General features: G+C 39.6%; 1 protein-coding gene across 1 annotated transcript; it reads left to right on the plus strand.

The window, feature by feature from the left end:
- Positions 1 to 23,993, plus strand: pigk (phosphatidylinositol glycan anchor biosynthesis, class K). Its single transcript, XM_029525131.1, has 11 exons — positions 1 to 118; positions 360 to 413; positions 533 to 624; positions 1,147 to 1,282; positions 1,722 to 1,833; positions 2,667 to 2,763; positions 3,533 to 3,650; positions 4,797 to 4,907; positions 6,131 to 6,300; positions 11,932 to 12,007; positions 22,503 to 23,993. Exons 1-11 carry the CDS (start codon positions 53 to 55, stop codon positions 22,617 to 22,619), a joined length of 1,149 nt encoding a protein of 382 aa, XP_029380991.1. The 5' UTR covers positions 1 to 52; the 3' UTR covers positions 22,620 to 23,993.
- Positions 23,994 to 25,567: the final 1,574 nt, after the last annotated feature.

The following is a 25,567-nucleotide window of genomic DNA, read 5'->3' on the forward strand; positions in this document are numbered from 1 at the left end:
GGCGGGGCTACCGGTTTTCACTTCCTGGTTGTGCAGCTAACGCAGCTACACAATGAAAATACATCATTTTCTCAGTTTATTTTCCACTTACTTTCTAGTGGACGGCGTTAACATAGAGGTGAGTGTATATTTAGTTGAATTTGTCTCTGCACATCTCGGAAATTTGGGGTTTTTGTGTTGGAATAAACTTGAGATATCGTTTCCATGTTAGCCTTCTTTGCAAGCTAGTCAGCTGTTTTGGTGTGAAGCCTGATAGCTGAGACCACATGAGATAAAAAAAACAAAATAAAAAACAAAAAACATATTCCAACTTTATTTAGAAACAGAAATGTAGACGTTACCTTTTCTGTTGTTTTCAGGATCGTGCCGGACAGTTTTTCAGCAGTGGCCACACAAACAACTGGGCTGTTCTGGTGAGTACTAACTAGCTGATGAACGGTGGAAATGCTCATTGATTTTTTTTTTCTTGTGTATAAAATGGGAGCAGCTGAAACTCGTTTGTGTGTAATCAACCTAATTTCCTGTCACTCAGGTGTGTACATCCAGATTCTGGTTCAACTATCGACATGTGGCCAACACTCTGTCTGTGTATAGAAGTGTGAAGAGGCTGGGCATACCTGACAGGTAACGGTGGCTTGAGTAATATCAGTATATATTTTAGATATGCTTCTTCTGCTGTGCTAATTTTAAATATATATATAATACAGTGATCGTAGTCTAAAGGCTGTGTGTGTGTAGGATATTGACAATTCATGTTCTTCACTACTTATATTTAAGTTTTTGACCAGGAGATTAAACACACCTTTCATTATGTTTTCTGTTCGTCTAGATTTAATGAATTATCTAACTTTGGCATTGACAGTCCAAATGAAATGATATTAATCCTCTTCGTATCTTATTAGTACCATTCTATGAGCACTTGCACACATCGTAAGGTTCATTATATTAATCACAATATCAGTCTTTGTGCTTGAGCAAGATTCAAAACTAAAAATTATTTCTCTTTGTTCATGCAGAAAAAGTTTCTTTGGATAGCAATCATCTTACACAAAATGAATTGTCAGACTACTGATGCAACGTCAAGCCATCTGTTCATTTTCTTACATAATAACTCCAAAATGAATTTGTCACTTTCTCCTTTCCCAGCCACATAGTTCTGATGCTGGCTGATGATATGGCATGTAACCACAGAAACCCCAAACCAGCCACAGTGTTTAGCCACAAGAACATGGAGCTGAATGTGTATGGTGACGATGTAGAGGTGGACTACCGAGGATATGAGGTTGGTTCTAATGACATTCAGACATTTGAACACAGCTGCTTCCAGTAAAACACCTCTGAAAGGAGAACCGAAGTTTTTTTTATTTTTTTTTTTTGAGTTATTTACTTAATTTGTGCTGATTATTTTTAAAAGGAAATGAAATCTGCACTTTCGCTCTTTGTTGTCAAATGGCAATGCTTTAAAACAAAAGCTGATAAAGATGAAGAAATTGATGCAGCAGTTCATTTGTTTATTTAAAATTTAAGTAAAGCATCTTATACTGGCCCTACTGATGGAGATAAAAAGTTATTCAAATTCTCCATTCGACAGTCCCAACCTTGTCACTGTTTTATTCAGATTGAAATCATGCATTAGACGTTGTACATTTCAGAATTTATCACTTCCCATCAATGGAAGGTTATAAATATCAGAAGAATTTAGTTTCCTGCCTGTGTAACAGGTAACCGTGGAGAACTTCCTACGGATCTTGACTGGAAGGCTTCCACCTAGTACTCCACGGTCCAAACGTCTCCTCTCTGATGACCGCAGCAACATCCTCATATATCTAACAGGTAATTAAGTACAGCAAATCCACTGCTGGATACTCCTTGAATTTAATGTGTGGTGTTTAGTACAAGAGGCTGTTTTGAAATTAAGGCAATGTAATTAATGTTTCCTGCAGCAGCTTTATACTTTAGTGAACTATTCCTTAACTATTCTTAGATTGACTTTTGAAGAAAGAAAGGAGAAGCAAAAACACTCCTTATGGCTTTCTGTTACACATATAGGTGAGGGAAGTAAGATCAGAACAATCTTTTCTCCTGGAAATAATTTTAATGAATGTTCCAAATCACTTTGATTGATGTATCTTTTCTTCATTGTAGTTTATAGATAATGACCGCAACTTGTTAAATTTATGGCCATTGTCAAGTGAAATGATGCTTTTGCTCTTTCCTCTTAAAGGTTAATGGGTTTTATTAAAGTTCGAATTAACTACCTTTTATGATGATGGCCAAGGTGGTTTTGTTTCAGGTCAAATTATCCACCTGCTTCATAAAACACTGCAGAGCACACAGAATGAGAACAAGACTTTTTTTTTTTTTTTTTTTTGTAGAGAGAAGTTATAAACTTACACAGAACTATACTTCATTTCAGAGCACTAAGCTGTTTCTTCTTTAATACATCCTTAATCCTTAATACATTTTTTGGGGGGGCTAGGTAATATGAAATAAGAAAAAAAAATTATATACAATTACAATTATTATATAGGTCTCAGAGATTTAGGTCATAAATAGATGATAAAGAAAGCAATGCTTTTTTTTTTTTTTATGTGATCAAGGTGGTTCACATCATAGTGTCTTTCAGCAGGTCAATGAATTTTTGATAATATGTGCTTGTTCAACAGGTCATGGTGGGAATGGATTTCTGAAGTTCCAGGACTCTGAGGAGATTAGTAATGTGGAACTGGCTGACGCTTTTGAGCAGATGTGGCAGAAAAGAAGGTAAATAAGCTGCAAAGAAATCGAAATGATTCAAGGAACTGCACTTCCATTGTTGATATAAAAATAGAAGTTAATAAGAAGTTGTGTGAATGCTGTTCTTAAGCAGAATACTATCAGTGTTGAAATGTACTAATTTCCATGGATACAATGCATTACATATCCTGGATAGTGAGGCAATTAATGTTACACATATGTTGACACAACATCTTATGAAGCAGTCTCTTTTTTTTTTTTTTTTATGAATGGAATTGTGGTACAAGATTTTGCAGCTCTATAGTGTCCCTCAAATCCTTCAATAAAAGCTCTGAGTTACAGTCAGGCCGCAGGCTATTAGATAAAAGCTTACTGATACCAGCGTTTGCTGCTGCTGTGATAATTGCAGGCTTAAACCACCAATTTAGAGCCACTAGCCACAGACGTCTGCTCTTCACGCCATTGTCCCTAAACCACCTTGATTCAGTCAGCCGGACAAAAACTTCACCGTGTTTGCCTAAGTAGGGAGAAAAACTTTGTAGTGAAAGGTAAATAAATTGTAATAAATGCAGCAAGGGAGAAACTGTGTGCGTGGGTGTATTAGAGGAGCTGAATGGATCTGTTGATTTTTTTTTTTTTTTCTTGGTCTCCATGGCAACTGCAGCATGAAAAATGGCGAGAAGGTTTGTGTGATACCAGAGCTTATTGGAACAAATGAACGAATGTTATGCCAGCTGCGGATCTTCTCATCAGTTTTGTTTGATGGTGATGTGTGTGCGTGCGTGTTTGTCTGCAGGTACAATGAGCTGCTCTTCATTATTGATACCTGTCAGGGCGCCTCCATGTATGAGAGGTTCTACTCTCCGAACCTCATGGCCTTGGCTAGCAGTCAAGTTGGGGAGGATTCCCTATCGGTGAGTTACCTGCCCTCATATGGGCGAGATTAATGAAAAATCATCAATCAGCTTGTCAAGTTTTGTAATAAGCAATGTGGTTTAATAGCAAACTGCAGCTGAGGACTGAGCTCAATCATAAATACTTGCCCCAAAGCTTTCTGTCTCCTACGATGACACACCACGTTGATTATTGCAATGATAATAGTAATGTCTTATTTATTTCTTTTATGATAGCAAGACTAGATTCATATGACGGTAAAAGACAGCTTGGCTTCTAATAATACGTTTACAATAACAACAACATCGGATGATCAAAGGAACTGTGAGCATGTCCAGTTTTTACATGAGCACAGATCTCATTTCACTTGGCCATTTAATGTGTGTGTGAACTGTGAATTGTGTATAGATGTATTTGCTATGATGTGCCCTAAAAAATGTTGTGAAATCTTGATCTACTGCTCACTGGTGTGTATTATGTATCCAGCAGTGAATGAGGGACTGATGTCAAACCCTAACATCTATGCTGCTCAAACAGTGTCATTTATTAATTGACTGTCTGTTGGCTGTTATTGTTGTAGGCTGGCAAAGCAGTTTTAATTTGTGTTTTTTATTGACAACGTATCAAATGAAAATGTGTGTTGGTAAAAATGAACCAGAAATAAATCTGCAGCTCCCTTCAATTTCACAGAACCTAAAATTGAGTAAGTCAGCTTTTGGTCAGCTGTGGGGCTTGTAATATGACTGTTTTGGTCGAATGTCACTGCTCTCATTGTGAGATGCTGAACAGTTTGGTTGGGTCACTCAAACAGCAGACTGTCTTAGATACTACTCATGTTTCCCTCAACAGTATCTAACTACCAAAATGAGAGTGAATATTAGACTCAATTCTTACAGGTGGCCAGAATCACAGCTCTAAATGAACGCACAAAGAAGCTCTGCTCTTCAACCTCTGTTAAGAGAGCATGAAAAAATAAAAACACTTATTTTAAGGTGACAGCCATCGCTCATTATGCCTGCCATTTCAGTGTGTTCAGCAGCTTTAGTCTAGTTGGTTTGGCACATTTTGGCATCAGACTGACCAAAAAAACAAGCAAGGATGAGTTTTTAATCAACACTAAAATACCAATAATGTGCCTGTCCTGACAAAAACCCCTCTCTTTCTAGCATCAGCCAGATTTGGCAATTGGAGTCCATTTGATGGACCGGTACACTTTCTACTTGCTGGAATTCCTGGAAGACATCCATCCTGCAAGCAAAACCAACATGAATGACCTGGTGAGGACGTGTGTGCTCTTTGACTTAGTGTCAGACTTCCTGTGACCTCTGAGCTGCAATGCAGTTTCATTATCCCTTTGCCCCTGTCTTGAAAATCATTTCCCCCGAGGTGAAGGTAGCATCTTTGGTAATAAAACCATATTAAAGATGTAGACAAAATGGAAAAAAAAAAAAAAAAACAGTAGCAGGGCAGCACAATTCCAACAAAAATTAGGGCAGCAATTAGAGAGCAACAGTTACTCATGCGGGTCTCCCTCAATCCGTGAGACAGTGTCTGTCCTGCACTCCCCTCGACGCTCATATTGTCCAGTTTCTCGTCCTGAAGGAGCCAGATAAAAGTCACACAGGACTTTGCACTTAAAACAGAATGTCTGATACTGCTCTGGGCCATTGCTCGAGCTCAGCAGCACTTCCCTTTTCATCTTCAGCACTCCTGCAGAGATCCACTCGGCCCCCCCACCCCCCACACCTGGCGTTACAATCAAAACCGTTCAAATTCAATCAGTGTGTTTTGACTGAGTATTCGTTCAAATTTCCCTGTTTTCTGAAGATGCACTCTTTGTTCCTGTGCTTGTGATTTGGTGGATTTGAGGATCAATTCGATGGATTTCTCTGGCAAGCCGGAGACATTTTCTTTTTTTTAATACGAAGGCTTGACCTTTGATGACACAGAAATTGCCTTCACCTTCTGTACATAATCCTTTAGCAATTCTATTTGATCGATAGAGATAATACTCACCTTGGTTTAAAGATTTTTGTTTCCCTTTTCAAATTAAGAGCCCAGGCAAACAACACACTGATGAATTGAACACTTAAGAGGATTAACCCACTAGTGGAAACACACCAGGCAGCAAAACATTTGTAATTGGGGATGATACGTACAAAGTGTCAGGCTTCATGCCTCTAATCTTTTCCCCACATCCGTGTGGTAATGTATTTTAACACTTCCCACTGCAGCTCCGACTTGATACAGCTGGTTACAGGTTGAGGCTCACTATTAGTGTGTCTCCTCCTAGTGTGTTTCTTACCACTATTTACAATTGTCTGAGCATTACAAGTGTTTTTGGCCGCTTTTGGCTGAACCTCCTCCCAGCAGCGTTTAGTAGATAACTATAGCATCAATAGTTAATGTGTAGAGAATGTATTTATGAGACTGCACCCTCAAACATTTGCTGTTTTTGATGTGTGTTTCTTATACATCAATTGGGGTTCCTCTTTCCCAGTTCAAAGTGTGTCCCAAGAGTCAGTGTGTGTCCACTCCGGGCCACCGTACTGACCTGTTCCTCAGAGACCCAGGAAGCGTCCTCATCACCGATTTCTTTGGTAGCGTCCGTAAAGTGGAACTCACCATGGAGACTATTAACTTGACTGATCCCATTGAGCAACTGGAGAGGTAAGCTGAATATTCTGTACTATTCAACTACCAATGTGATCCGGACCTATTGCTCAGAATTGGCGAGCTCGAACTCAAATTTTTATGCATTTTATGTATGATAACCATCTGTCACAATCTATCACTCTGAACAAGCCCGAACAAATTAGTTTCTACACTTGAATCTCGGTCAAAAACCTCTCTTTGGCCTTTACTGAAGTTTAAAGACTCAAATATATTCACTGAGTATATCAGATATTATAATGCAAATAACCACAGTAAGTTTGGGGAAGAGCTGTGGCAGATTTAGCTCTAAAGGGAAATGAGCTTTATTTATTTATTTTTTTAGTTGGATTAGGGGCAGCTGGTTGTAAAAGCTTTAATTGAGGTCATCCTCCTATTTTAAATGAAGTGCTACAGGCCACATTTGTTCTGTTTGTCTCCACACTAACCAAAGGTCGATTTCACTTTAGAACATCTCTCATTAGTGATATTGATTTTTCTACTAATGATTTGTTGAACAGTCTCTTACAAGGAGAGTAACCCACACTGGCTACGACGTAGGGGACATTGGTTAATTTAGTATAGTACACCTCATTAAGTTGGTATTTACTAATACTTAGAAAGCTTAACTTGGTCACTTCAGTGCTACTGAGTGAACAGGAGTGTTTTAACTGATTATCTCTGGCGCTACCTAGTGAGGAACAGAAGAGACTACATGGATCCAAATCTAGTTTATTGTTTACTCTGAATGTGCCAAATGGACCTAACCACTAGATGGCTGCAGTATCAAACTTTTTAAAACCATCAGCTCTATAGTCACTGTCACTTGTGACATATTGTTTGCTTTTTCAGTCAAAATGCACTAATCCCATTAAAAAGGACAATCGCCAAGAGTTTCTGGAAACCCATAACTAATGTACTGAAATGAAAACAATCCTCCCTCTTTTGACATTAAACTGTTGGTAGACTAGATTTACATGCTCTGCAAACAGATGTGGTTGAAATTAAAACTTTATTCACGATCACCCTCCCCTCAATTCTGTTAATTTCATTAAGCTGGGCTTTAATTGAACCACTGGGAGGTATTATAGTCAAAGAATCTAATGTGGCTGGCTGCTAATTAGTAATTAGAGGCAATTGCCATACTGATTTTAGTCATTGGCTGTTTTGGCCTAAGGCTAGTTAGTCATTGCACACAACTTCCCCTATCACTTTGTTATTGATTAAGTCCAGCACATGAGGCTTGCTGATCCCACATGTAACACAGAAGCACAGTACCACTGTTATCGAGACTGCTGTTGCTCCAGACGTTCCATCTCCAATCTTGATGTAAGAAAGCAGCAATCCCCTGATTCGTTTGATGTTTAATGGAGTTAAAGTTTAGTGATGCTCCAAAGCACAAGTAGTATTAGTATCTTTTGTATTTTTAAGAATCATAAAGAAATACATGGTTTGTCAAACATGTTAGAGAAATTCATAATTAGTGTTTCTTTAGAACATTCAGGCATATTAATCTTTGGGGAGTTGGATTCTTTTAAAGATACATATCAGTATGCAAAATAGCAGCAGATGAGCTGTACAGTGGCATGGTGTGTTGTTGGAAACCAGGATGGAGTCTTCTCTTCCTAATTGTCATTCAACACTGATAAAATTCAACTATAGAAAATCCAACTTCATGTACAAAAGCACTGAGACGTGTATTTAAAATAGAAATATGTCTCTATGGATTTCAATTATAGGAAAGATCAGCAGGGGTGGGAAGACACAAAAGGTAACCAGAGCTGCTATTATTATGATAATGATAATAAATATTATTTTTATTGTTGGAGTATACAACAAACTAACAACTCGAGCTGAGTGTTCAGGACGAGATAAAAATCACTTACAACTACCAAGGAAGCAATAATTGAATTGATGGATGGATGAAGAGGAAACTGAGAGTAAACAGATTTTTTTTTTTTTTTTTTTTATTTTAGGTTAGTGTTCAAACACAATCAGGTATAAGTGTTCTCTTGAGATTATAATATTCATTCATTTTATTTATTTTTCTGCAAAACGTAGATGAAAATGAAAAAACCTCCTTACCCACAGATATGTATTATTAAAAAAAAAAACAAAAAACAATCACTAAGAGATGATAGAAAAGGATTTAATGAGACCTCTGTCTGGATACCACTCGTAATAATGAATAATAACATTTCATTCATTTATTCATCCTCTTCTGCTTATCTGTTTCTGGTTTGCGGGGGTTGCTGGAGCCAATCCCAGCTCACATTGGGCGAAGGCGGGTCTATCGCAGACTACATTTCATAAGACTTGAAAAAGGGTTATAGTGATGTCTGTGTGTTCCCATAGATGCCCTCTGAAACAAGTTGTCATTAAATATAGTGCTGCTTTAATCCACTTTTGACAGCTCATTGGTCAACTCAGCCAAGTGGTGGCGTATATGTAGGGAAGATGGTACATGTGTGTTTTCCTGTCCCACTAATTATCTGGCTCACTCTCCTCTGCTGCTCTCATTCGCCACTTATTCTCTCTTCTCCTCTTACGCATTTCTTAACAGCTCTTTTTCCCCAGAACAGGCTCTTCCATTAAGTCAATTGCACTTGATGGAGAGGACATTTATAAGAAAAGACCACCCCCCCCCCCCAAAAAAAAAAAAAAAACCTTTTCATTATACGTAGGTTTAACAGTAAAATGACATTTCGCAGCCACTTCCTGTGTTGTTGACCAAAACACATTACATCTTCCTCTGGGTCACACGACTCAGAGGATAATTATGAGTACCAATTGAAAGCTGAGTTCATATCCCGTTGAGTCATAAAGGCAACGTAATCTAATTTGTGACCTGCAGCACTGGATATTCTGCAAAAGCTGCTTTGGCCATTATCAGGGCAGATGTTAGAAGGAAATTTGTTTGACCTTAAGATGCCACCTAGACGCAGCAGCTGGAGGTGGGGAGATGCAGTCACATCTATTAGAATCAGCTAAGTGGGTTTAAAAATCCTCTCCAAAAAATACCTTTATGATGGGGGGGGGGGGGATGGAAAGTGGTTTTGAATTCTTGTGCTGTGGTAAGTAGAAGGTGGCGGTTGGGGTTGTGTGGTGATCTTGGTGACATGCCTCCACTGGCAGGAAGAGCTCGAAGCATGCAGAGGACTCAGCAGGAGATCATCTCCGTGCCATCACGCCTGGCCTTGTTTGCTTCAGTAGGTGTTCCTGTCTGTCAGAGCAACTTCTGCCCCCATAGCAATCACATGTTGAGAAGGGAGCAGGGCTGAGAAACCAAGATGAATAGAAAGGCATAAATTAGGAAGCGCAGAGGCCAGGGAGGAGAAAATGTTGAACACAAGGTAACTTAAAGAGAAGAAAGGGACAAAAAGAAAAAGGACGAGTCGCCTCATTTGGCAAGTGGCTGCAGAGGTGGCTCACTGGAGGATGTGGCACGCTTTGACAGCATCTATCTGACCTGAAGTTTCTTTGACTGTCCAAAAGCAGTCTCTACTCAGCTGCGACCTTTAGCTAAGACTCCTCTCTCCATGATTCTGTGATGTTGGAGACTAGTCTTTGAAAAAGGATATACATGGAAACATACAAGTATTTCAAAACTGCTCACGGCTATTGTGGCAAGTCAGTGGATCCACACTGTAGTTTGGGGTTTCAGAGGTGTTTGAACTCTTAGGTTTAGTGCTGTTCGAAAGTTCTGTTTCCTTGCTTTTATTTATATATATTTTTTTTTTTCTTGCCATATATTTATATATATTTTTTTAAAGCCTGGGTAGAGTTCATAGAGCTAGTTCATTTTTATGCTTCAGTGATAAACTTAGAAGAACATGAGCGCAACAGTTGCATTGTGTAAGAGTGTACAAGCCAACAAGCAGACTAAAGATCTGTTAGTTGAATTATTAAGAATATTCTCAATATCATTGAACAGGTCAACACACTTACAATTATGAATTTTGTCTTTCTGCGCATGGTCGAAGGATAAGCTGCAAGTCATTTAGTTAATGCGGCATTGAAGGTAGTTTCAACATTCTGCCCTGCTATAGTATGATTTAATTACTTGGTGGCAACGCTAGGAAGTAAATCTGTGGAATAAATCAGTCAGAACTAGTTATATTTCTGCATTGTACTCGATTTGTTATTTATTTTAGTCATAAAAACCTTGGCAATAGCTGCAAAGAAAATAAATTGGCATTAGATATTTTTTTTTCTTGTTAATCAAGTCAGCCATGAAAAGACACTAAAAATAGTCTCAATAACCATCAATACTGTTCTGTTGCTCATCTCTCTTGAGCCACTCACAAGGTACTGTCTTCCCGTCATCAGTCATGTGGTTTAGGCTCAGTTTTCCTAAAGGGAGAAACTCTGCTTGTCCTCCCAGGATTTGCTGACCTTGGTCACAGGGACACACACACTAAAGTTGTCAAATTGTGTGTGTGGTTTGTTTAAAATGAAGCTGCTGAAAATTCAGAAAATACTGTGTTACAAAACTAATCATTGCTCCCACGCCAACATGTGAACAAATGCATGGTCTCCCCCTTTAGCCAATGATTTAATTTTTAGATGTTTTTTTTTTTTTTTTTCCTTCCCCCCCATAAGGTTTCATACTGCTGATATTAGAGACTCAGATAAATTCTGAGTTAGGTTAAGTTCTTCTTCGCCCTGAGGAAGAACTCCAAGTTTGAAACGTGCTGCAATCCAGATCCGCGGTGAGGGCTTTTTTTGGCTTTTTCAAACTTCCGTTACTCGTCTGTCTGTGCACAAATTCAGTGTTTTGAATTCTCAGACTTCCCTACAATAAATCACTTTTTTTTTTTTTCTTGGTGTCCTCATTGGGCAGAATTTTTATTTATTTATTTAAATTCAGGTGAGCCAATGCCACACTGCAAAAGTGGAAGTCAGCACACTTCGTGCTTGAAGTTTAATTTATATTTCCTTTGTGCATAAACTTGCATAGAGTAACCAAGTGAAGCTCAGTGAGATCACTGGTGGGTGTGAATGAGACGCCGTGGAGAGCTGATGTTTGCTGTGTAGCATCATCAACAAACATTAGCTGTATCAGAGGTCGTTTACCTGGACAACCAATTTAATGCCAACCCCGTATGAGTATTGAAGTTGACCTTGCAGCTACTTCTAATGTTGTTTTGTTGCTGTATGATGTTCATACTGGTCTTTGTAAAAACACAGCTAACTTAAGTGCTGAGTGCACTGTGGGTTGGACAGGGATTTTGGAGCTATCCTAACATTTCTTAAATCACTAACATCTAAACCCTGTGAGTGCTTTAGTCAAAAGATACAGTTTTAGGTGGCTTTCATTTTAATCTGTAAACTCCCTAAGAGGTTATAATCAATCCATGGAAAAGATTATTTTTACTCTTATTGTTCTTATTGTCCTCTTGTTGTTAAGAGCAAAAAAAAAAGAAAAAAGAAAAAAATGGGTTCATGTGCAGCAATTTGCAGTGAATATCATCGACTTGGCTCTGAAGCGATCTGTCAGTCACACACATGCTGCCAACAGAGACGGTGGAGTCTGCTTTTCTTCACCACTGACTAATGGTGCCCTGCATAACAAAACTTTATGTTCCCACAGTGCAATTTATTTACTTCAGAAGAATATTCACCTTCACTTTGTGTGTTGACTTTCAGTGCTGAGAGTGGGGAGCTACAGAAAGAGATGCACACGTATGCTGACCAGCTGCCAGTGTCTGAGATCATCCATCAGGTAAGAGACACATTAAAATTAACTCTCAAAACCTCACGAACAAGCTGAACCAAATACACTCCTGACATCCATTTTAGCTCTGACACAACATTTGAGTTTTCTAATTTTGGTGTTGTGCATTTGCAGCCATTTATTTGGGCTCCATTGTTGTTATCATATAAAATGTCTCCATGCTCACCCTTAATTTGGACTTGTAATATAAAGTTATGTGCAACATCCACCAAAAGATGTCTGTGTGCCGTTTCCATGGTGATGGGTCTAAGTGTGAAATGCAAGTGCCTTCTGGTCTTAGTGTGGAGGGGCCACCGTGAAATCCTGCTAAATGGATAGGCATTATTGGGGCCAGAAATTGTGTATTCACCTCATTCTCAAATGGATTCTGGCTCCCAGGTGGCTGACCTTCACAAATGAACACCTATTCCACCTTTACAGCATGTGCTCTACATTAGAAACAGCTAGTCTTGTGCCCTGTATCATTTGTATAAGATTTATTTATTTATTTATTTTTATCATGAACCTAAAAATGCTATTTCTCCACTAGATTTTCAACATGTGGCTCTGAAGAGTAACAAAGTCACATTAATCTTTGCCAAAGGCAAGAGCAGTCATTACTGTTACTTTTGGCATTTGGCTCTGAGAACGCCGCTCTTCAAAAATTCAGAGCTGACACGTTGATACAAACATCTGCACAGTGTTATCCAATATTCCTGCAACAGCTAAGTTTGTTTAAAAAAAAAAAAAAAAGTAACATGTTATGCTGCGATTTAACTCTGTAGTGATTTCAGAGTATCCTAGACTCAGTAATGTTCCTAAGATCTTCGGATGTTTTTGGTCTTTCAACATCATTGAATTCTCACTCGGATCATCCAGAGTTGCTTAGACCCCGACCATGAAAAAGCCTTCTGCTGCCTCTGTGGTAGATTGGTGACTCTTTTATTGCAGCCCTAGAAATGCCAAGTAGACTGTATACCTTGCATGCTGAGTGACCAACAAAGCTTCAATACCCTGCCTTCAGTGGGCTTAACAAACTCATACTTGGACCGCTTGTGCTTGTACCTCCTCCATTCGCTCCTTCCAGGGAACTGTCATCTCTATACGGAGCACCTGGCGTGAAGAGGCTGATTGTTGTATCACATCTAGCCTCACCACAGTTAGCATAGCTTGGTGTGGGAACTTTAGCGACCGTGCCAAGTCCGCTGGTAGCTCTGAGTCGGACGCAGAGCTGAGCGGACCAGCTGCTGATCTGCACTGTTGAAATCACATCAACTTATATGAAACCTATTAAATAGTAGTTGGAAAGCTCATCAGCAACATCTGCTGGTTAAAACACTTTGTCAACTGGAGCCATTGGTATAAGCAGCAGAATGAAGCGAGTACTGTGGTCAATAACTCGAGGTGGAATACGATTTTAAAGGAGCGCATACATGGATGTTTACATTTATGTTGTCGTTTCTTTCTAATGTTATGCAGCTCTTTGTTTTACTTTTATGCATCATTTTAGTTGACTGGCACTTAATAATATAGCCACTAAACATCTTGCAAAGTAATATTGGTTAATATCATGGATAAAGTTGGTTGAAATTTCGACATGATGAATGGCAATAGAGGCGAGTGAGCGTGATTAGGTTTTGCTTTTGTTGATATAATTTATTTACTTATGCCAAGAAATTTAGGTCAAAATAAAAACAACTTGTCTGTGGAAGGGTTGCGGTGAGGTAGAGTTGAAGCTTCTTATTTATGTTTCTTTGCAAATTCATCTGATGGAAACAGAAAAATGCTCTAATTAGCTCACCATGAGTATGAAATCCGTGATGGATCTTCAAGTATTTACAAAAATTCATGAGGTTCAACCAGATCATTTCAACAGCAAATTTTCTCTATCCTTGCTTGGACAGAAACATGAAAAAAGATTGTGACGTACAGTCCACTGAGACTACGACAATGTTGGGAATGCCATTAGAACAAGTAAGGCCACAGTCAGTGGATCCTGCACAGCGGTGCATCAGTCAAAAAAAAAGGGTTCAACTGGCCAACTTTGGTTGTGGCCCTCTCTGTGTACGGGCCACTGGGCTAGCGAAGGTCTCATGCCAGGTAATTACTTGTGTACAGAGCTGATTCGAACCCCACTGCAGTTATTCTATGCTAAATGGTTACGGCCTTTTACATTTTCATAGCAGTTGTATTTGCATAACAGTTAAATTGGTCATAGTACTTTGGGTGCACTGTTTAAACCTTGTGGAACCATCTTGTAGTACTTTCTAGGGATTAGAATTTCAAATTAAAATCATAAGAGCCTTTAATATGGTACTTCTATTGAGGAAAATGCAACAGGTGGGGACTTATCCCACTTTATATGCATAAACAGATGCCAAATAATTGCAGTAGCTGAATTAATGCCACATGTCAAGTCAAGCCGAGGGTCAGAACAGTTGCTTTGTGCGGTGTGTTTCCAGAACAACGTGACACCACTTCTGTAAAAAAGAGCCAAGAGATATAATGGCTCTTTCTGATAAGTAAACAAAGACATGAATGAAATAAATTTCTTGAGGTCAGATCTGTTCTACTCCTGGTCTATATATATATATATATATATATATATACATATACATACATTTTTTTTCCCCAGCAAAGGCCAGATGAGGCCGAACTGAGTATGTCATGAAAAATGAAATGAGAACAAAAAAAAAAAAAAAAAAAACTAATCTAAAACATACTCAGGTTTTTCTCCTGGTTGCTTCAACGGTGGTGTGAACAAAAAAAAAAAACGTTAGTCGATGGTCCAGAGAAACGAAGCTGACCACAGCTCTGAGTCTTGTCAGAGGCAGACGGAGGGGGGCCTCAGTGCCCACAGACATGCTGGGAAATTAGCTCAGGAGCCTTGGAACCCCAGTAAAGCACAGCACAGCTTAGGATCCTCTGCCCATTGATTCCCAACGTGTCCAGCATCAACTGTCTGCCATTTTCAGCATGTAGAAGCAATCGCACCAAGCTTGAACACTCACTTGCACAAACAGGCACCATTAAGCTGCTGCTGTCTGCTACTTGGCTTCATATTTTGGCTTGAACTTTTGTCTCCTTTTTATCCCCTCTCTCTCGCTCTATTCATCGTCATACATTTTCTTTTTCAATTTCTTTTTTTTTTTCTTTTTCCTCGTGCCGCTCCCTCTTTTTAAATGCACCCGCACGTACAACACACAAACACTCTTCAACTCCGACGACCCCTGCCAGAGATTTCGATTATCAGCTAGCACTCCTGCTGGGCTGAAGATGGGAGCGCTGATAGACTGATTCATCTTGCTCTACCTCACCATAGTCCGTTGGCACTGCAGCAGAATGACCAATGTCTATCAGGTCTATTGACACCTCTCTTGTTTTTGATTCACTGTCATATTGGATGCAGCACTCGGAGGGACAGAGTTGAGATAGTGATGGTTTGCTCTCTTTTATTTATTTATTTATATTTTTTTTTTGGTGGTTGCTGATCAGCTCTCCTGAAAAACTCGATGTGATTGAATCTTATTTCAAATTTTTATGTATAAAATAGTTTTCTGAAGCTGCTTTAAGTTATTCTTCCAGCAAAACACCAAATATTCTCACTGCATTTTGATCTTCGAAAAACATTTCTCTATTTGCTAGTAGACCAACCAAAGCCTTGTAAATAAAAAAGCCATCACAGTGACAGTGAATATATATATATAAGGCTGTGCTTTATGTCTGTATACAAACTTGCCCCCATTGTGTATGTGTATGTGAGCAGTTGATTAATGCCCTGTCACTGTTGGCAGTTGTCTTGCAAGTGGTGACAGGGTGAGTCCCCTCTCTCTGCCACCTTCTGTTTCCAACCTCACACATCCCATCATGTTGCCAATGCCTAATCACAATATGTTCAGTTCTGGAAATGACTACAAGGGCTTCTCCTTTTTTATTTTATTTATTTATTTTTTTTAACTCTCTTGCGTATTATTATTATTATTTTTATCCCCCCCCCCCCTCGCTTGCTGCTTTGAATCCTGGTCTCTGGCGTCAAATTGTTATTTGTTCTGTCTCCAGCTTGACGCCACACCATATAGTTCCAGAAAATCGAAAACGGAAACAGTGAAAATTAATGCTTTGCCTCCCTCCAATCCCTCACCAAATCCCTGTTTCCCTCGCCCAGGCTGCGACAATTGGGCTTATCAAAAGGAGATGTTTGGATAGTGCGGCTCACAGACTTAACTCACTCACAATTCAGTATCAATTAAAAATTGTTTTGCTACTCAATTACAAATATCTTCTAGTAAAGTAAAAGAGTCTTATGAGAGAAGAATCCTCTCACTGCTGTTACTGCCCAGCAGTAAGAGGGCTCGAATACCAGGACAAAACATGGGCGTGGCCCGGCAGCACACAATAGCTGCTGCTCTGTCGTCCGACTCGGCACAACATAAATTAGCTGCAGTTTTGACCTTGGAGTAGCGTTTGGCAGGGAAATTCAGACCGCCCTCAACGACCATTAGCATCCTCCATGGCCATGTTAATTAGCTCCAATCAATCAGATGAGTAGCTGTTAATTGATTTTTACCAGCAAATTGAAGACGCAACACACAGTGTGTGTGTGTAGTAGAGGCAGAGTGACTGGGCGTATAGGTCCATGTCCATGGCAGATATGAACACCTCCATCAGTGCAGGTCGACAAGCTCACTTCTTTTCTCTCTCTCTCTCTACCGCTCTATCATTTTTTTTTTTTTTTTTTTTAAGACTTTAACTTTAGATAAGAATAGAAATTGCTCCGGCCTTGATTTTTATCTGTTGCTACTCACTTTTTAGTATTAATTAAAGTGGTTAATACATTTTTTGCCTCTATTTTTTTTAGTTTAATCAGTTGGCTGATAATGAAATTCATTTTCAACAAATATAACAATAAAAACATACTACATTTGTGTCTTAAATATTCATTTCCTGCATTCTGACCCTTTCGTGTCTTCCAACATTTTAAACGAGTATCAGCTTTTATATTTCATGTGATGGTGGTTTTCATATTTTTTTTGGGTTATTGGTCAGAATAAAATAAGTGGTATGAAAATGGTGCCTCGGACAATAGGAAATGCTAAATTTCATAGTATTTGCTTTACAGAAGGCCAGCCTCAAGGCTCAGTTGATCAAATTTTATGGTAGAATTTGTGAGTCTAAGGACCTAAAACCTGCTTTTCGCGATTTTCATTTGGCGAAACAGCGACGTTACAGTTAAATGCAATTTTGTGAATTGGTGCCAAAACGTATGCCGCAATTCCAAACTTTCAATACTTAGATCCAGGGGGAAAAAAAAAAAAAAGTTGAGGTTGATGAAATCCAAAGTAACACTGTCTTAACATCTTGAGACTTTTTTTTTTTTTTTTTAAGAATATCTGCTCACTTCAACTGTATTCTGTCCCTTCTTTCTTTTCGAATATTTCTCTCCCTCACTTCCCTCTTCGACATATGTTCCTCTCGCCGCCGGCTGTGCTGACGTGGCTTCATGTCGCACTCGATCCATCTCCCTCTGTTCTTCCTTACCCCAGGGGTTTAGTTTTATGCAGGCACACAGTGGCCCTCACGCACTCCTCTGCCTGCCATTGCCACAGAGGTCAACTGCCCCTGATGGCTACTCGCTCCTAGTCACTTCCTCTGGAGATTCCCACCCGAGCTTCAGGTTTTTTCTCTCTCAGCTTCTCCCCTCGTTTCTTGTCCAATACTCCAGCACTGCGGTTGTGGCTGAAAGCGCCTCAACACGGATTTATATTATGTAGCTATATGACGCATGTAGTGAATTAGTAGCAGGGAACAAACACAGAATTTATGACTTGGATCGCATTTGTGCTCTGTTTGAAATCAGCAGCCATGCGATAGGTGTCTGAACTGTCAGATCAGTATTCATGTCAGCAGCTCCATAGGACAGATTGCTGTTGTGATAGCTCTGTATCCTTTTGACACAGGAAAACACGGAGAACAACAGCAGAGGCATGCTGGCAAATTTAATTGGCAATTGGGGTGAAGCCTCTGTTTCAACAAAGCAAGGGCGAATGTTTCAAAACTGAGGGTTGTTCTTACAGAGTCAGGAAAAACTCAACGCCCTGAAAACCTGCGCACTGGCCAGCGTTTGGGCCAAAAATGATGCTGCCAGTTAAGAAAAGATGGATGTCTCTTATTGAAATACACTTTTAGTCTGGTCTATGGAGTGAGCTACTCTGATCAAAGACATTCATTCATTCATTTGTCTTCTACCGCTCATCTGTTTCTGGGTCGCCCTGGGCGCTGGAGCCAATCCCAGCTCACTCCCCCCCCCATTCATTAATTTCAACAATGATAATGGAAAATAGGTCTGAAATATCCTATGAAACAAACATGAAAAAAAAAAAAATCATGCTTTTTATGCCTCAGTGCTCCTGGCAGCTGTTGCTGGAGGCCCTCATGTTTTCATGTCGTCTGTTTGAATGTATGTCAGTCCGTTCTTCTGAGCCTGATATCTCAGCAGCATTGAGCAAATCGCCTCAAATTTCATACAAAACGTTCACTTCAGCTCAAGGATTAACTTGGTACACTTTGGTGTTCCAAGGTCACAGTAACCTCAGTTTTTTTTTTTTGTTATATATGTCAGATGGTAATAAACTCCATTTTGCTAAAGAAGGCACTTAATTTTTTTTACATTTTTATTTCTATCAAATTGTATTATGTAAATCTAGACATGGATATAAACAGCAGCTGGACTGATAGGCAGAAGTATAACATATAAGGCTTTTGACTAATTGTTAGCTCCCTCCCCAGTTCAGTACCATCGAGGTAGTTTGGCATTTTTTGGAATAATAATAATAATTATTATTATTTGTATGCCACATTGACCTCAAGTGCACGAACAGATGCACTCATTACTGAAATTGAATTCTGTCCAGTTTTCCTGTTTTGAAAGCCGGTGTGACCAAGCTCTATATGTTGTGCAGCCATTTGGAAAGGGTGACATCTGACATTGTAGCAAAGCAACAAAAATGTCTTCATGTGAATCAATGAGCAGTTTTTGGAGACCTTGCTTAATATAGCCAAATGTAGATGTCATTGTATGACCTTTTTTTTCTGTGTCTTTACGAAGGCAGTTAACTTGTAAATGGAGCTCTCTCATTCAATGCAGCAACTATGTGAACCTGCTTTAAATGTTGGAAAAAATCTCATCTGATAGATCACTGTGCAGTCAAACTGATGGATCTGTGCTTTTGCTAGAACATTTCATCTCCTCACTGCTATCTGCAGCAATTGATTTTTTTTTTTTTTTTTTTTTTTTTTGGTTGTAAAGCTACTCAAAACATGATACTATTCATTGTTAGATCGGCGTATCGGAGTATGTAACATTGAATAGTAACAGCTAAATAAGGCACAACCATTTCTGAAGTCGGGGAAAGAAACACGCTTGAAGGATCTAACACTATAAATTCGCTTCCTTTGGGACTGTGTGGGTGAGGGTTGATTGGCTTTGATTAACGGTTGCCTGGCAACAAACGGGACAACATATGTTTTTTAGAACCTGATTCATTATGCATAATCCTGATTGATGAGTGAAAGCACGTTACAACACGTTTTGAATTGGTTTTTCAACATAGTCTAGTCAACTTAAAATCTGCCATTATGAAATATTCACAAATGTCCAACTTTGTCAGCTAAATATAAAGTGTTTACAAAATACTTTTACAAAAACGGCAGAACAGATTTAAACTTGCACAGTTTATAACACTGAGCTGTTTGTGAGCTGACTTCAATATCTTCTGGTCTGACATCAGCCATTCAAAGCTTAATGCTGCCATTCAAGATGTTGCACGTAGTTTCCATCGCTCTCACAAAAGCGCCATTGAATCTGAGATATGACCCATCTATTCGCTTTGACCTCCATTGGCCCTGTTCAGTGAAGTCTGGACTTGCAGCCCATTCAGACAGTCATAGTTATACACTATCTTGGCTTTGTGCCTAGGGTCAGGCTCTTGTCCTGTTGGAAGGTGAAGCTTTGGCCCGGGCCAGATTCACATCAGGGAATCTGATGTAGGGAATTTCTACATCAAAGATTGGCAGGAGTGCCATGTGAAAAAAAGGCTGAATTGAAGACAGCCCTGAGAAACCATTTCCCTGCTCGCAAAGGCTGCACGGAGGTAATAGTAGGCAGCTACACACAGTTTGATTTATTTATTTTTTTTATTTTTCACCAGTTATTCAGAGCAGTTAGACCAATACGTATACAATAATTCTCACCTGTCATTAAAAATTGATAATCATTTGAAGAGAATCATGTAATCATGGCTGTAAATGCTATTTTATGATTGAAATTGGGTGCAGTGTGTTATTTTAAAACGTTGTATAATACAGTGGGTCAAGTTCATCCTCACCTCCTCTCCACAAGCTGAGATAATCCTGCTTTGTTTAGCAGGATCATTACAGTCAGCCATTGAGCAGCCTGTTTGAAACGGAGCCATTGTTAAGCTTTGATCCGATTGGCAGCGTGTAGAGTGGTCATTTGGGAGAAAAGTAAAATCAACAAAAAATAATTGAGCCGTTTAAATGTTCTGGTCTCAGCCAGCAGAGATTTTGCTGTAAAAGACGCTTTTCACTCACATTTGGTGCTTAGTGCATTGCAATTTCAGACATTGCACTTATTAACACACTCAGCCAGGAACTTTTGTGTGTGTGTGTGTGTGTTTGCATGCGCACAAATGCAACAAAAAAAAAAAGCCCACTATACTTCTGCCAATTCAGCAGTAATCACTCTCTAAAAAGTGAGATCCAGCAAATACTAGACGTCTGCTGGAGATATACTGATCAACCTATGTATAAATTGCAAGTCAATTAGACAATTTCACTGCTGAACCGCCATGAGTCATCAGGATTAAGTGAAACGCTGGTGTACTATCTGTACCGTAATATAAAGTGTGAAATACTGATTTGGATGGAAATTTAGGAATTCATAGCGACACATTAAATTTAAACTTGAGCATTGGATCACAATGTTCAATAATTCATTTTTGGTTGGTGTTGGTCAGAAGAGAACTGGTACAGAGATATATCCAAACTTCCTGACTTATGATTTTCTAGTTTTATTTCTGTCCATGCGATAAATTGGAGTCGAGGGCAGGGTGTTTTTTTTGTTTTTTGTTTTTTCGTGAAGATGACATTTCTGTGGTTTAGTTCCTGATACAGCAACTTTTTTTTTCAGTGAAATGGTTTAAAAATGGTCGTTTTACCTCTAAATGATCGTAGCTGTACTTGGACTTTGCCTGAATGAGTTTAACTCTGAGATTTGAAAGTTTTCAAACATGCAGCTGCTGACACTTTTCTGGGCCGTAGGGTTTTGGCTCCTCTTGTTGCTCTGTTTGGATCTTGACCAAATCTATTTCTAAAGAAAAAGCTGATTCAAGCTGGCTGGATGCTGCAATGAGTTCATTAGCCAGATGCTAATTTTGTCTCTCTTATATGTGGGCAAGTAGTGTCCAGAGGAATTTTTGTGCTGAAAAAAGGTTTTCTATTGTTGGACAGTTGGACAGAACAGCAGATAACCACACACACAGGAAATGTGTCACGTTGAAACGATGAGCTACAAGCAGCTCAGCGGCTCCATGGTGAACATTAATGCAGGTAAATGTCCTGGACTGCTGTTTGGGTTCACAGATGCAACTCAGTTTGTCTGCAGCTCCTTGTGCACCCTCTTTGAGTTTGTTAGCCAATACGAAGATGCTGGAGAAGGAGTTAATATAGATCGGGTGTTGTAGTCACACTGAGGCAAGCTAGAGAGAGACGGAGCTCTCAAGTACTTGTGTCGCAACTCTCCTGGACTGTTTGACAATCTACCCGTTGTGTGTGTGCAGTTTATGACTCAGGCAGACTTAGAGTACATGCCTTGTGTTCATCCTCGTTGCCAAGTCTTGGGGTTTTGGCTTTAAGGGATGCCTTTTCTGACTGGTGAATTCCCGACTGGATAATGACAGCTTGTATAGTGACGGATAACAGAAATCTCTGAAGTGCGTCCTTACAGCCTATCTGTAGCTTCGTCGCCAGCGGAGGAGTTAGAAAGATTTTCTTAGAGGTCAAATCTCATCTCTCCGCAGAATATTTCAGCTGCATTAGCATATAAATGTGCTTCTTGTGAGATGCATGTTTAATATGAGTGTGATTTAAAAGTATAATCATACACAAAGTGATGATGTGGCAGTGAATGGCACAAACACAAAACAGGGGAGGTGTACGCAATGAGCTTTACCAACCGCTTTTTGTGCAAACCTTTGTGTTTGTATGTGTGAGACAAGGGATAGTGTACATAAAGTGTTTGTAGTGATACAGTGAGCTTATGTGTGACTCTGCACTTGCCTGCCTGTGTGAATGACAGAACAATCAGCCGTGGCCTCAACAGGAGAAATATAGCCACCATTACTAACCTGCAATCTCTCCCCGCTCCTCTCCCCTCTCTCCCCCTCCCCCCCACCTCACCTTGCCTCAAACCCTCCCCTGCCATCAGAAACCAAAGCAGAAAGACTGGCACCCTCCTGATGGCTTCATCCTGGGCCTGTGGACTCTAATCCTCCTGGTGTTTTTCCAGACCTACGGCGTAAAGCACCTCAAACACATCTTCTGAAGTCGCAGCATTTTCACAGCTGGATTCCTGAAGACATGAAGCTGCAGACCAGGAGCTTTTTGCTGAAGGAGTCCTGGAAGGAAGGTGCAGTTTGTGAGAGGCTTATTTTCCTGAAAACATTAAGAAGATGGAACGGCACCATAGCTGCTTGTTCACATACTGTGTGATCCTATTGGTGCCTCTTTTTCTTTCTTTTTTTTTTTTTTTTTTTAACTTGGGGATGATTGTTTTCTATCGATGAAATGTAAACAGTTGCGCAATATTCGAGCAATGAAAGGGAGAAGAAAGGACAAATACTTCAAAGTTCCAACTCTGCATGGGCATATGAGCGGTACTGCCATTTATAAATGTTTGCTTAACTGTGTCTTTTTGAAAAGGACTTAAAGTTATATATTTATTTTTTTTCAGCAGAAAGTTCTGTTCTGTCAAGCCGTTGCATAATTGAGTTGATTTGGTTATAAATGCACTGTATTGAGTCTGCAGATAAGAATTAAATTTATTTTCAAGAGCGTGCTGCTCTGCATATTTCTGCAGCAGCAGCCTTTTTGTTTAAGTGCTACTCAGAATGTCCACTCAGTCAGAGAAGGAAAATGGGGGACGGGGGCTGGCTGACTGGCTGAGTGGGCTGTGGAGAGATGACTATTTAATGTCTTCCCTGTCCATATACATTACACCTCTTGACCGTCATATCGTGCTTGTGAGGGATAACAATCGCACATAATCCCATCTCACGTGACAGACCCATCCACTTTCCTATTCATCGAATTGCCCTCCCTGTGGAAACATCCATTAGCTCCCCGGCCTTGTACTCTGCTGATTGTATTCTGGGTGATGGACAGCCATTTCCCCGGCCATTCTGTGTCTCACACTACAGCATTGATAAGTGAGTGATAACCAAGTAAGCTGCCAGCCGTCCTAGATGAATCTCACCATGCTGGGATGTGTTTTCTTTCTCCCCCTCGCCCCCCTTGAGCTTCCTCTCCAGTTGCAACCACCCTGCATTAGGCTCATTGTTGGGGGGGAGTGACTGATGCTCAAAGCATTTGAATTGAACCGCTGGTAGTTTATCTTTGCTTGTCGGCGCCAAGGCCCACCCATCAGGTGTGCATTGCTACTCCCCCTCATGTCTGAAGTGCAAAACAGATGGATTTAGAAACCATAAGTATCAGAAGGCAGCTTCTGTGTCAGCCAGCAAGTACATTTTCTTATGCATTATTTATGCAACGCTTATTTCCTCTTTCTTTTTCCTCCCTGTTTCTTATTTCCTGCAATCTCTCTTCCCCTGTTCCCCTTTTAGAGACTGCAACCACATTTTATTTCCTCAATTGGTAGGATTTTCATGCTCCCATTAAAGATGAAACATGGAATCAAAAGGAATACATTTGTCTTTAACTACCTTTTCTTTTTTTTTCTTTTTTTTTTTTGAAAGGAAATTGAGCCTCCTTAATTACTCTGCAATGCTGTTTAAAGCTGAGATCTGCCTTTACTGTGACATCCTTGAAGGTATGCCTGGTAGAGCTGATAGTCTAATCTAATTTTATACCACAAAGGCACACTTGAAATTGGTGCAGCTTGAGTTGACTTACACACCTGCTCCGTTGTTCTCTTGCTGGAAACATTTCAAACAACCCTGGGTGATTCTTAAAAGCAGCTTCCTTTCCATTCCACTCTTGTATTTCAAAAAGACGTGGTAGCAAATGAATCCAGGCCTCTATAAACAATCAGTGTGTATATCAGGTTGGAAGCAGATGCGATCGAAATTAAAACCAGGCTATCTCAGATGGATTTGTTTGTTCTTAAACCCACTTCAAAATTGACTTCATCGCCACTGAGCTCCTCGTTCCCATTTTAACACTGGCAGATGAATTGAATATCTACTTTTCATTGTGGTGATATGCTTTCCCATCTTATCTGTCACCATAGTTTTTAATTTTTTATTTTACTATAATAAAGATCGGTGCATGTCATCCTTCTGTGATTGGGAGAAACCGATCGCAGAACATCATCTCCAAAGAGGAGCGGGGGAGCCGGGCTGATCTGAATATGTCACACAGGTTGTTCAAACAACAGATGGTGCTGCTGTTCGCCGCCGAGCGCACACGTTCACCGTGCGTCTTTAGAACCTGGAGCGTCTGCATTAACCCCATGGGGCAACTTGCTAAATTTAATGATTTACGCACAAACAGTCATAAGCATACACATGGTGTGTGGAGATGCGGGTGCACTTGACAGGTTGTCCAATTTCCATGGAAACTCTGCCAAAGCAGCCACTGCTTGACTGTCACTGAGTATTAGTAATGTCAATCACTTCCAGGAATGATAATAGTAATTTCAGCAGTCACACATTCTCATTCTCATCTGCAACAATAGCTGTGGCATGAATTAAGCTCAGCAGTGCTCACTTGCTGTATTTTTAAATTGAACTTATTTTTCCCCCCTAAAACTTTGAATAAGAAGACTAAAATAATGGAGAGGCGAGAAAAGCTCACTGACATTCGCTTGGGCAGAAATCCCAATAATAAATATGAACAGCTTCCATCTCTCTGTCCAGATTGCTTTGTTTGAGATTCATTCATTTATGCAAAGTAGATTTTACACTAAGAATAAACTTAGAACGCAAAGAGAATTCAAATGTAGAGCTTCTTGCTATAGATGACAGTTGTATCATAAACACAAGAAATTATGTGGATACGTTCACCCCATTGATTTTAAAAAAAAAAAAAAAAAAAAAAAAATTGAAATAGTTTGAGCTTGGAGTTGGTCCTTTTACCAACACTGGATCTTGAAAACAGTGTCTGATTTAAAAACGTGCAAGACTGAGGTCTTTGTCGACAAGACAGTCTTCAGAAATGTGAACATCTAGTTGAACAATTGGTCAAATTCAAAGATAGAATTACAATTTTGAATGGATTTGGATTTGGAAGCTCTCTCTCTGTCCATCTATCAAT

This window comes from Echeneis naucrates, chromosome 17 (assembly GCF_900963305.1).
Source record: "Echeneis naucrates chromosome 17, fEcheNa1.1, whole genome shotgun sequence".
Taxonomy (NCBI): Eukaryota; Metazoa; Chordata; class Actinopteri; order Carangiformes; family Echeneidae; genus Echeneis; species Echeneis naucrates.

Bases quoted from the DNA above. Each gene is read 5' to 3' on its own strand.
- pigk (XM_029525131.1), top strand. From the start codon at position 53: ATGAAAATACATCATTTTCTCAGTTTATTTTCCACTTACTTTCTAGTG. The intron at 2,764-3,532 runs GTAAATAAGCTG...GTTTGTCTGCAG, and splicing joins CAGATGTGGCAGAAAAGAAG to GTACAATGAGCTGCTCTTCA. The intron at 3,651-4,796 runs GTGAGTTACCTG...CTCTCTTTCTAG, and splicing joins TTGGGGAGGATTCCCTATCG to CATCAGCCAGATTTGGCAAT.